The sequence below is a fragment of the Aulonocara stuartgranti genome (genome assembly GCF_965226115.1).
Source record: "Aulonocara stuartgranti genome assembly, chromosome: 10".
NCBI classification, from domain to species: Eukaryota; Metazoa; Chordata; class Actinopteri; order Cichliformes; family Cichlidae; genus Aulonocara; species Aulonocara stuartgranti.
The window spans coordinates 21192135-21204599 of NC_138946.1; the positions used below are offsets into that span (position 1 = coordinate 21192135).

The 12465-nt window shown below is 37.7% G+C and overlaps 1 protein-coding gene across 3 annotated transcripts; it reads right to left on the reverse strand.

Annotated features, from left to right (window-relative positions):
- Nucleotides 1-1975: 1975 nt before the first annotated feature.
- il13ra2 (interleukin 13 receptor, alpha 2) lies at nucleotides 1976-10909 on the reverse strand. Of its 3 annotated transcripts, none has more exons than XM_082547953.1 (10): nucleotides 10494-10908; nucleotides 10234-10352; nucleotides 9813-9961; nucleotides 8880-9036; nucleotides 8665-8785; nucleotides 7828-8012; nucleotides 7534-7685; nucleotides 6001-6148; nucleotides 3344-3467; nucleotides 1976-3259 (listed from the first exon to the last, which is right to left on the reverse strand). In XM_082547953.1, exons 2-10 carry the CDS (start codon nucleotides 10322-10324, stop codon nucleotides 3172-3174), a joined length of 1215 nt encoding a protein of 404 aa, XP_082404079.1. In that variant the 5' UTR covers nucleotides 10325-10352; nucleotides 10494-10908; the 3' UTR covers nucleotides 1976-3171. The 3 variants fall into 3 exon arrangements, with proteins under 3 accessions (XP_082404079.1, XP_082404080.1, XP_082404081.1); XM_082547954.1 differs by lacking the exons at nucleotides 1976-3259; nucleotides 3344-3467 and adding exons at nucleotides 4056-4649; nucleotides 4769-4842 and having other exon boundaries at nucleotides 10494-10909; XM_082547955.1 differs by lacking the exons at nucleotides 1976-3259; nucleotides 3344-3467 and adding exons at nucleotides 4057-4649; nucleotides 4769-4797 and having other exon boundaries at nucleotides 10494-10909.
- Between the last annotated feature and the right edge of the window lie 1556 nt (nucleotides 10910-12465).

A 12465-nucleotide genomic window follows, 5' to 3' on the forward strand; every position in this document is an offset into this window, starting at 1 on the left:
CTATTCAAGGTCAGCTGTTTCCCTATATTAGTAAAGTACTATATCAATTCGTAATCACTACGTCTCTGAAATCATCTGCTCAGTACTTGGTGGTTGTATCTTGGTCCAGGTTAAAGAAAAAGGAGATTAAGCTTTTGAGATTCTGCCCTCCCAAGATTTTGGTTTAGTTTTGATTATGAAACACTTTCTGACTTTTGTTCTTGAAAGGGCCATATAATTATATGATGATAAAATCACATCAGCACTTTCATATTACAAAATAGGAATATTACAAAAGTGGAGTTTGCTGAGGTTCACTTAACAACTACACTGCAGAAGTGGTTTATAAAACTTGCAGCAATAATTTTCAGTCATCATGATCACTATCATAATTTCTGTTAACTAAACAAAAGCTTCCAGTAGACCAGTCCCTTTCCCAGCTGGGATAGGCTCCAGGCCCTTTTTTTGTTTGGATGGGTAAAAAAATAAAATTAAATCAGATTGGCGCATGAACAAACAGGAAAATGAAAACAAACAAAAGATCAAAACACAATGTGGGAGCTGGGGGAGTATAGGCAGTCTGAGCAGGCCGGGCAGTCCTCATGCATAAACATATGCTTTATGTATACGCACTTTATGTGCATGCACAGCTAAAACAAACAAGTTAGTTTATTTTTTTTATACAGCTGTAACGAGGAGCATCTGGAAGTAAAATGTCAGAAATAAAATATTCCCCCGCCTTTATGTTTTGTGTAGGTTGCCACGTCAATGATCTTGAGGTATTTTAGTGGTTTTGCTCTATTTGGTGTCCTGCTTGACTTTAACACATCAATCAGATTCAGCTGAGTGGGAATGAAGTACCACGACCAGCCAAGTCATTCAGAACATCAGGAATGTCCTAATAGCTACAGACAGATGACAGTACTGACAAGCACAGTGAATGAGTTATGACTTGAAATTAATATTTCAAGTTAAAAAACAATCAAATCCAAATAAATACCTTTTGCACAGAAATGATTAGAGCATTTCTAGAAATAGAGGTAAAGTTAGAAGTGTGTGGTTATTTATTTTTCTACAGTGCTTTTCCCACTGTTACATCCACACAAACCCACTCAAACCAAATCTAAAGACTCTTTGCACAGCAAGCTTGCTGGGGGAAAATGCTCTTCTGGTACAGATTTGCCTTAGTGTTTAAAACAAAAATAACAAGGTATGTGTTGTATAAACCATTCCGATGATTCTTTTCCGTCAGGTCCCTCAGGAGATTTTACCCACCTTACATCCTATTGCCCAAATCCTATTTTGTTTTCCAGATACAACTGTGATGGATACATGATGAAAAAATTAAGATATTCATAATTTATATTACAAGAGTGGTATGTTGTTGACTATGCTGAGGTTGGCTTACAGAGTACACTGCACAAGCATGTACAAAACATGCGACATTGATTATTATCATTATTTCTGTTGGATTACCACCACCACCATCTATCCCCCATGATAAGCAGTTAAAAAATGAATGAATATCCAAGAATGCATGATGACACAGATGATGGAAAGACAAGGTTATCTGTATACTGTATTAATGTTCATACAGTATTTTATTGTTCTACCTGAATGCTTGTTTGTTCTTTGGCGTTGCTGGGAGGCCCATGATAAGTTGAATGAGGTTCAGAAAGTTGAGCTGATGTTATCAGTTTCAGCTGAAGCCTCACCCTTGTCCTGAATAACTCATAACTCGTTGGCTGCGTTACTATACTCACTCAGTATTCATTAATAAACTATGTAGCTTCTCTGCAAAACCACGTCTCACACTTATTTGCGATCTGGAGTGAACAAAGCGTTCTCCAGTGCGCCCCAGTAATCTTTGCCAATGAAAAAAAAAAAATGGAGTATGTGTTTGCTTCCTACAAACTTACATTCTGTTAAAACAGAAAATCCCTTTTCTCTTTTTTTAGTTTATATTTTTTTAATGCGAAGATGTAAAGAAGAGACCTTGAACATTATTCTTTATTTTAATTAGAATTAAGCACATAATGAAATACATCAAACCCAAATAAGAGCATAAAATACATTCATTACAAGCACTATTATTCCATAAAATATGCTTTAACATATAAAAGCTGGTAAGAATAACACTCAACACCAACTTGATAGCCTAATTTTATAGTATATGTTCTATTGCTTTCTAAAACCCACCAACCCCAACAGGATCAGAAATCAAAAAGATATATGTGATCCATTAATTTAAAAATGTAAACATTCATTATTTATTTGGACTAAATGGATGGCAGCCAAAAAGCACTTTCAATGTCATAAAAATTGGATCAACTCTATGATTTAATACAATAAATGGTGTTTGGCAAGGGTTGCACAGAAATAGATGTAACATTGTTTGGCAGGTTAGTTTGGATAAAGTTCAAGCCTCCAAAAACAGGGGGGGGGGATTAAAACTGGCAAAGACATGTGGCATTTGAAACAACTAACTGGTTCAATTTCTCCATTTAATTCATCCATAGGTGTCAGCAAAGTTCCTTGACTCCAAGTATTTAGTAATAACTTTGTTGAAATCCATTTAACATTTATGAAACACATATTTTACACTTTACACAAAAACAAAAACAGTCTTTATTGTGTGAGCTGACTGGCAAGAATTGAGGCATGAGGTAAACAACAAACAGATTTCACTAAAAACGTTATTTCTCCACAACATCAATACAAATCCATGCGAAATGAACCAGATAAGAAATCATAAGTAGTAAAAAAACATATTTAAAAAATGTAATCCCAAAGTAAGTTCTCCTCCCTTAACAAATAGGCAAATGTCATAGCTAAAAAGTAAACAACGATAGGATACTTTCTGGTACAGTGAAGCAGTCCAGTTAACAGGCCAGTTCAAACATTTATATAGAAAGGTATACACAAAAATACAAAAAATATAGTATATTGGAATAATATGTAGTTATATGATATAATACAAACACAGACAAACTATGACCTTCAGTCTAAATGTAATATCTTCTGAAACATGTGATTACAATCTCACTGTCTGCATGCTATGCCATCTTTGAGTGCTTCATTGTGCCTTTTGAAACTACAGAACCTAAACAATGACTGAGGAGGAGTGCAACAGTAAAATATTTATATGAGGTCCTCTTTGCGTCGGAGGAAGGTACAGCTTTTCTTGCCTTTTTAGGCTTGTGTGGGACCAAGAAGGGGACGCCTGGCAAACAGGGATGTAAGCAGAGACTCCACTTTTTTCTCTTGCACTGGTTTCTTCCTGAGATCCAAAGGACAGCTTAGTGCTCTGTTTGCTTTTTATCTGCATGTTGGCACATTTTGTAATGGGTGTGAATATACTTACAGTTTGAACATTGCCCACGCACACAGAGACAGCACTAGCAGTGCAATAATGGCAACAGCGATGTAAATGTAGACAGGTATGGCATCCCATATGGCATCTGGTTCAGGTGTCACGTCTTTCTGCTCTATAATAAGCACACAAAAGTAAAATCAGGTTGGAGAACAGCTGCTCATCTTCGATGAAACACATCAACAAAACGCTATAAAGTGAGGTCAACTGAAATCTGTATAACTACGAATCAGCACAAACAAACTGTCCAATATATAAGATCTGTATTTGCACGGTTTGCAGACAGAACACGTTCTCCATGCATTGTCCAAATTTTAAATTTCTTGTTGCTTGCTGTAATGGACTGGTGGACTATGAGAGTTGGGATAGGCTTTAGCCCCACCTCCTGCCTACCCGTGACTGGATTAGCGGGAAATAAATGGACTTTTCTGTTGAAAAGCATAATTATCAGAAGTTGTTGTAGTAGTAGTACAATGAGAGTAGTAGTAATAGCACTATACTAGAAAGTCTGATGTCTTTGTCTAAACCAACTCCAGGCCTTATTAAATGGTTAAATGATGTCCTCAACATGTCTTGCCTGGTAATGAACTCATCATTTGACTCAGGTGTGTTGACCCAGGGTGATATCTAAAACCTGCAGGACCCTCGAGGCCTGGAGTTGCCCACCCCTGGTCTAAACCAACCAACTGGATCTCAATGAAAGACTCACACGAGCACACCAATAAAAAATTTTATTCTGTGAAACTTCATAGGCCAAAAATACAATCGTATCCTGCATACTAATGCTTACAATCATAGTCTGAACAAATGTTTCTAAGTAGCAGTTGAAATGATTTAAAACAGGACAAGGGAAGGTCCGTTTTATGGCATGGTTCAGCGACTATTTACTTTATAGAGGCCACAATAAAAAGTTTGGGACACAACTGATCCTCCACATTGTACACCACCGCTCTGGCCTTAAAGTGCCTTTCAGATGTAGAAAAATGTTACATCTTACAAGATGCATTTTATTTACAACCTGTTGCTATGTTGAGATATCAATCATTACATTCACAACAGAAAGAAAAAAGAATTACACAGAAAATTAACACAACAATCTACATAAATTCTAATATTCCGTCTTTCATTGGATTAGACTGGAGATGTTCTTTTTTGTGTTTTGGATTTTGGACATTGGATTAATACTTTTGCAACATTAATTTGTCCAACATGTTATAAAATATTGTGCCGAGCCTGGATGAAAATGATCCTTCAGCTTTTCCTTCAGGGGACTTTCCAATCGTGGCAACATCGGTGGCTACAAAAAGCAAGAAAAAGAAGAAATCAGAACATTGTTATGCATATTTCGCTACATTGGTTGTATTGACATAAATTGAAGCGTACTGCATGCTTGAATGAGATAATCTTAAAACTTACTATTTCTTGGTGGCGTCAGGATCTTCCAGCTTGAAATCAACGAGACTACTATGAGGGTTTAGCAGGACTTGTTGCTAACAAAAGAAATGCTTTACAGCTTAGTTTGTAAATCCTTTACTTACAGGAAACACACTTTGAACAGATCGCTTAGGAATATGAGATGAAAAGTAACACTCAGGAATTTAAAGCCTTAATGCTGAATTGGTCAACTAATCACTTTGTGTTATCCAACATCATGTAGTAGCTGTGGCTCAGGAAGTAGAGTGTGTCGTCTTCTTTTTAGTAGGTTAGTGGTTCAATGACGGGCTCTCCTAGTTCGCATGTTAAAGTCTTCCTGGGCAAGACACTGGACCCCAAAACGCCCCTGGTGCAGTTGTTGGAGTGTAAACGTTTGTTTAGGGGCTTGTAGCAAGAAAGTGCTTTGGGTACCGAAGTTTATAACAGAGACAAGATAAGAAAACTGTCTTCTATCATAGATGAAAGTATATCACATCGTGTTTTATTCTAAATATAGCACTCAAAATTAACATATGTGCCACCTTATGCAAAGTACAGACCTTAACCTTCTAGATTCAGTAGAAATCCATGATTTTACATACTGTACTGTACTTTATTTGCTATTTTTATATACGGTCCCTCTTCTAGTTAAAAGCAGCTTTGATTAATATTTCACAAAAGTCAAGAGAGAGCTTAGCTGTTTCTGATATTCCCTTTGCAATATTTTGCTAGTAAACAGCAAAATATTGGCCTTTTTCAGTTGTATTTCAAAGACTCGGTGAAGAAAGGACAGGAAAGGAGGGGCAGAGAGAGAAGGGGAAAGACACGCTGCAAAGGGCCGTGGGTCTGACCCGAACCCGGACTGGCCGCTGTCAGCCGTGTGGCATGTGGCCGACTGCTCAAAGCACCGAGCCAAACTGGCGCCTAATCTTTTGTTTTTTAGTATAAATGTCTTTATTTTTTCCAAAACAGGCAGTTCCAAGCTTTTGGCTTTTGTTATGTTTAATGGGGGGGGCTTTTTGTATTTTGATTAGTTGATTGTATTTTGATAAATATTCCTACTGCCCTAGGAAACCAAGAGTGCCACTTCCCAATATCAGTTACAAACTCATCAAAAAAAGAATGGCTTTTTTGTGTCAAAAGAAGAAATTATATGGTTTTTAAATGAAAACCTGAAAACATCCAGTACTCCAGAGAGCCAAAAAATAAGACGTTTTTGTGCGAAACATTCTTACCTGGTTGGCATACTGGATGGCTCCAGTCACTCCAGTAGCTCGTGCTCGCACAGTACTTATGCACCTTAGACCGAACCCTGAAGCAGTGGGTCTTGTTGATGTCGATGGACAAACTCAGGCTTGTCCGCCCTCCTGGCAGAGATTTTGTCTGTCAATGAAAAAGATAAAGTAAATAATTACTACAACAACAGAGTTAACAGACCCAAAAAGTACTTAAGTTTTGATGAGTTTCGTCATCTTCATTTCGGTTTTATGACAGTTTAACTCACTCACCACTTTGCTGTCTAACAGTGTTAAGCAGCTGTTTTTGATCTGGAAAACCAGATTTACACTTCTTGTAAGTACTGGGTCTTTAATGCAGAGTTCTGGGCTCATACCCAAGCTTAAGCACTGGGCATCTGACCAATTAAGGCTACACTGCTTTGTCAAGCAGACAGCTTTCAGCTGCGTCTCAAAGACTCGTAACCCTATTTTATTTTGTACTTCATGGTACACTTAAATTCCCTTTGTAACCTCATTAATCTCCACTCAGTGATGGTCATGAGGATTTGTTTTAAAATTTGAGTTTTTACTTATTTTTTTATTGTTCTATTTACTTTAAAACACATCCATCATTTTTTTCATGACCTTTTACTGTGGGATTAAAAAAAATAATTGCATAGCAAAGCAAAACCACAGACTCTAATAGTTTCCACTTTTTAAAGGTCTATAAAACCACAAAGTCAAATTGTTAGCAGCTTTGTTATTAGCTGCCCAAAGCCACAGTGCCTGAAGTAATGTTAAGGCATTCCTTTCAATAAAAAGATATTTGATGAATGAAAAAGTTTGCATGTTTAATAAAGCGTGCACAGCTAAAACAAACAAGTTAGTTAATTTTTTTTTATACAGGTGTAAAGTGGAATGTCTGGATGTACAACAAAGGAAAAATGTCAGAAATAAAATGTTCTCCCACCTTTATGTTTTGTCTAGGTTGCTGTGTTAATACCAGTGATCTTGAGGTATTTTAGTGGTTTTGCTCTATTATTGTGTTAAAGTCAAGTGTGACACCAATTAGATTCAGGTGAGTGGGAATGAAGTACCATGACCTGTCAAGTCATTCAAAACATCAGGAATGTGCTAATAGCTACAGACAGCTGATAGCAGTGGCAAACACCATGAATGACTTATGACTTGATTCATTTTTTCAGTTAAAGAAGACTCAAATCTAAATAAATATTAATGCAATTAAGCTTTTGCACAGAAATGATTGGAGCATTTCTAGAAATAAAGACAAAGTGAGAACGTGAATTTTTAAGGTGGATTTTTTGCAGTTTGAGACATAAAGCTCTTCCCTGAATGTTTACAATCTCAAATCCTGTGTTTACTTGTTTTTATGCAATGCGTTCCCCACTTTTACATCCCCACAAACCCACTCAAACCAAATCTAAAGACTCTTTGCACAGCAAGGTGGAAGGGAAAATGCTCTTGTGATACAGATTTGCCTTAGAGTTAAAAATAATATTAATAACAAAGCACATGTTGTATAAACCATACCGATGGTTTTTTTCCATCAGGTCCTTCTTGAGTGTGTTCCACCTCATATTCTAGACAGTGGCCAGGAACCTTTCCATCTGGATGTTCCCAGTGTAGTTCAAACTTGTCAGGACCTGTTTGCAGATGCAGTTTTTTTGTGGCTGCACACTTCACTGCATAAATGCATCAAGAACACAGGAAAACAAAATCAGCAATTGTGATAGCATGCAAGGAGGTATTACAGATGTTGCGGATCTCGGTCAAATCAAAGTTGAGCAAGCGGTGAGTCAAAACTGGAGCAGGAAATTTATTTACCATGGTTCTGGATTTGCAGGGAGGCAAACGTTGGTTTTAGTGGCCCCTCAGGAGAGCTTCCATTTAAACAGAAGTTGATATCAGTGAATACAGGAAGCGGTACATCTGCAAATGTGCACCCTATCGTGACACCGCCTGATGTCTTGTACTTTGGGCATTCCTCAGCCTGTCCAAGTTCTTTGTGCCTGCAGAACAAACAGATCAGATAAGCTTCTGTATCCACATCCTGCTTTACATAATGTGACAACATCAAATCTTAATCAGCAAAAGACATGAGTAACTCAGTACTGAGGAAATCCTTCCCACTAAGAAAAGTAAAAGATGCATTTCAGCGTGAAGTGATCTTAAATGTTTCCGCTGCAGTTTCCAGATAATTGCGTGGGTATGTGCCTTAACAAGATTTATTCTCATTCAACACTATGCACATAAAAGTGTTGCCCAGTTTTCTTCCGCTCATCAGTGGAAGAAGACAACTGGATTGTTTTCTCCTTTTATTCTCCGGAGGAAATTAACTGGAGCTGTTCTTTGTTTTGTGGTGTTCTTTTATGAACGTAAGCCTCATTAACAATTAAACAGTGATGAAAACAGCACACATTATGAAAAGAAGCAGGTTTTACAATCACTTTAGTTATTACACCATTTTTTTGATGTACTGCCCTTTTTCATATCTTGTTAACTGGTGAATAGAAATCTCATCAAATATTAGAGAAAGTGGACAGATTTGTCTCAGGAAAAATTAAACAAGCTGATTATGTCATTAGCCGTTCCAAATGATAGTGGAATATTTTGTTATGGACCACAACACGAGCCAACAAAGCTCTGACATGGCAGACATACCAGAAATATAGCTTTTGCAGGGAGTTGTCTGGTATCTTTTCACTTCTTCTCCACTGGCACTCTGTGTACTCCATGTTGTGGAATACACATTTAAAATCCAGGACTTCAGTACCCAAAACACCTAAACATGAAAAAAGAAAAGAATCAAATTAGCTATGATCTTACTAATACTCCTTTTCTGTAATCACAAATCTTATAAGCCTTGGAAGGCTGACCTGTGCTGGGAGATTTCTGGATGACTTCAGTGTAGTCTGTGCTCTTGATCATAGTATCGTTGGTGCAGGTCCCACTCAGCAAGGTGTAGATTCTCACTCTAACATCTTTCATCAGGTCAAACTGAGCGGTGTAGGTCCTTTTACTTGTCCTGATGCTCTGCAAAAGCACAAATGAGTTACTACATGCCAAAGTTTCCTGATCTACTGAGTTTTTTCTTATTTCATTTAACAAAGATGTGTAGACAGTTTTCTCCCACAAAACTTTTACCGTATTACTGAGGCTTGTGTAAAAAAAACAAACAAAACAACAACAAAAACACAACTTATGCATCAATTTTTAGTAAGTCACATTATATCTGCTGTTTCATATTTTACTTGAGCCGTTTAAAGGATATAAAAGAGCTTTGCATAGTTGTCTAGACACGTCTCATTATCAGGCACAGTTATCATAGGCGCAGATAAGCTCGTTCTTTCACTCATTGTAAGATAATGATCAGTGCGTCATACTAATTGTTACTGAGACATAACTAACAGCATTGCCTCACCCACATTAATTGGAAAAAGTATCAAGAATATGTTCTGTTTTTATCTTGTTTAGACATAGATGCTTGGGCATAAATACGTGGAAGTGCAATTAGAAAATCCCCACAAATTTGGGTTTAAAATTACAGAGACACGAATCCCATCATGATGAAGCAGCTTTAAGAGGCTGTATGTTTGTGATCTCTGCAGAGTTACAGTCCTGCTGAGGTGCTTTTATACTGTAAAGTCACTTAAGATATCATTTCAAGTAAACATTTTATTGCTTGTAATTACGGCTATTAATTGGCCCATTACCAGAGCAGGTCATGTTCTTGAGAAAATCATTCTGGGAGGAGTTCAGGCAGGTTATGCGCTTCAGTGTAAGATCTGATAAAAAGACTAAGCACTTACAGCCCAGCTCTCCGGGTAGGTGTTGTACTCCAGCTGATATCGTACTGAGCACTCTGTCACGTTAGGCAAGCTGTCTGGGGGATTCCATGTAATCTCCAGTTGTCCAAGATGCCCCGGGTCTGTTATTACAAGGTTCTTCGGAGGACTCACTGTAAAGGAAACAAATATTTGTAGAGTTTGTGTTTATGGAAAAAAAAAAAGCTTCTTTTATATCAACAGTATCCAGTGGAATATCTCAACAAACTGCTGCCAAATGTAAAAATAAATCTCCTTCTGCATCATATTGCAGGATAGGCTCTTTCCTCAGAACTCCAGTGGCAGAGGGCCATATTTAAAAACATTTCATAATAAAGGAGAAGCTTCCGTTTGTGTCATTTCTATCAAGCAAAGTCTAAGTACATGAAAAACGTCTGGGACCAACCTGTAAGCCCATTGCAATACGTGCTCTCCTTCCAGGTTATTAAAAGCAGCATCAGTGTTGCTGTGTAAGTCAGCCTGCATTTTCTCGCCATCAGTAGTTTATCGAGTGTATATTCAAGACTAAAGAAAATAAAAATTAATTAGGATAAAAAAAAAATACAAAAAGAATTCTGATAAGTGATCTCACTTCATAAATGATTTAATTTTTTAAATGTCGTGAATAAAAGTAAAATAAACACAAATGTCCAGATTAATACTTACGTGATCGTTGGCTAAGAGCGCTGTTTTCCTGCTGCAGCAGGTTCGGGCAGAGCACAGCAGACTGGCACGGCGTGGGTGGACTGATGCATTTGTAGCCTCCCCGATTAGGAAAGTTTAAGACTACAAGTGAGGAAACAATTGAATAATAAACAGCGGCTGATTACTGTAAGTAATAATATCAAAATGAAGATTCTCTTCAGTGGAAGTGCAAAGTAAACACAGATAGGGAGGAGTCTGTAAAACGATTAGATTGAACCTGTATGTAACATTTTGATAGAGATTAAAAGGTACTCATTACGCGCGGCAGGAAGGGGGGAGAGAATAAAACCTAAGGATCCGTATGGCTTCACTTTACATGTCAAAGTTTATTTTAATTAAAGCGAATCCTTTTCCAACCTGGGCTAACAATGACTGGTCTCTGTGAGCACTTGGATGTGAGACGAGTGTGCAGGGACCGTCTACAAAGCGCAATACAGAAAAGAAAGAAAGACATAACATACATAGAGGTTTTCCCCCCCACAAAAATTACTTATCCTGATCACCTCACCAAGTTTTTGTTTTTTTGTTTTGTTTTTTTTTTGTACAAAATAGTATTTTGTACAAGTGGTCTTATTGTGGTGATATTTAGTATTTAATGTGTTTTTTTAAATTAGTAAAATTCTAAAGTTACAAACTAAACACTAATAATAATAATAATAATACAGTGAACTTTTAATAGTATTTAATCATAAACATCTTTTGTTTTTGGACCATTGGTTTCTATTTTGTTTATTTGTTTGTTTTATTCTATAATTTCAATTTTTGGGAGGTAACAGTAGCCAAGCAAGCGTAATACTGCTGGGAAAATGGAAGGGTTTGGGGGAGGGGGGGTTGGCTCAAGAAGGGGGTGGAAGTAAAATCTATACCACTTTAAAACATGTGGCTCATGACCAGTGACAATTAAAGAAGCAGTCAAAAGTACCTGTATGGAATTTACAAGATGGCACACAGTTTGGGGTTGGGTTCTTTGTGTGTGTGTGTGTGTGTGTGTGTGTGTGTGTGTGTGTGTGTGTGTGTGTGTGTGTGTGTGTGTGTGAGAGAGAGAGAGAGAGATGGGGGGTTAACAGAAAATAGTATAACCAAGAAGAAATTTATAAGAAAGTCATTTGATTAATGCTCCTGTCATTGCCATTACCAAAATTCTATGTTTAGCTTAAACAACAAAATTAACATTTTGACAGTGAATGCATGGCCAGCAGTGCTTGCCAAATGGCATACATTATACATATTTATATTTATTTCCCTACATCTTAAACAGTTTTCTGTCCCACAATCTCATTCAATAAAACAACTAGATGTTACAAATCCCTGATATTGCATTGTTTCTAGTGCAGAAAGTCTTGAGGCTTGGTTACTTTGAGGAATGTCTTATTCCTGCCTATTAGACTCCATCCCCAGATTTCACTCCATGTGAGTTTTCTCTTTTCAACACACTCCCAATTCATCCGGCGACCCTGCTTGCCCAGCACGTCTGGCTGCTTCCTCCCGTCAACGCACCATTGCTCATTGTTCAGTTACAGATGCCTGTTGCCAGAGATGTGTTACTGCTCCAAGATAAAATCCTCCTCTGCCCTGTTGGACGTGACCCACCACATCATGATGGAGAAGAGCAGATTCGGCCTGTAGCTGTGACTGGGATCCACTTTCTCCCTGTTGCTGGTTGGGAGCACCACCTCCCACTATGGGCTCTCAGGAGTCCACGAGTGACGTCTCCAGCCTCACTTTTGCACATTTAAACTCTTCTACCAGGCCAGGGATGGGCAATGACAGCATCCCGTCGCTGTAGAGTTTAAGGCTGTTAAGGCATTTCGAAAGTACAAGGCACTTCCTCATGTAGACCTCAGCCTCTCCAGTCAATTTGCATGATTAAGCATGATTAAGCAAGACCTTGTACATCATCAGCAGCCACAAACTGCATGTTCTCTTTCACTAC

Excerpts from the sequence above, each read along its gene's own strand:
- il13ra2 (XM_082547953.1), bottom strand. The coding sequence starts at position 10,324 with ATGGCGAGAAAATGCAGGCTGACTTACACAGCAACACTGATGCTGCTT. Across the intron at positions 9,962-10,233 it reads GTATTGCAATGGGCTTACAG|TGAGTCCTCCGAAGAACCTT; the intron begins GTTGGTCCCAGA and ends TTTCCTTTACAG. Across the intron at positions 7,686-7,827 it reads CCTGCAAATCCAGAACCATG|TGAAGTGTGCAGCCACAAAA; the intron begins GTAAATAAATTT and ends GCATTTATGCAG.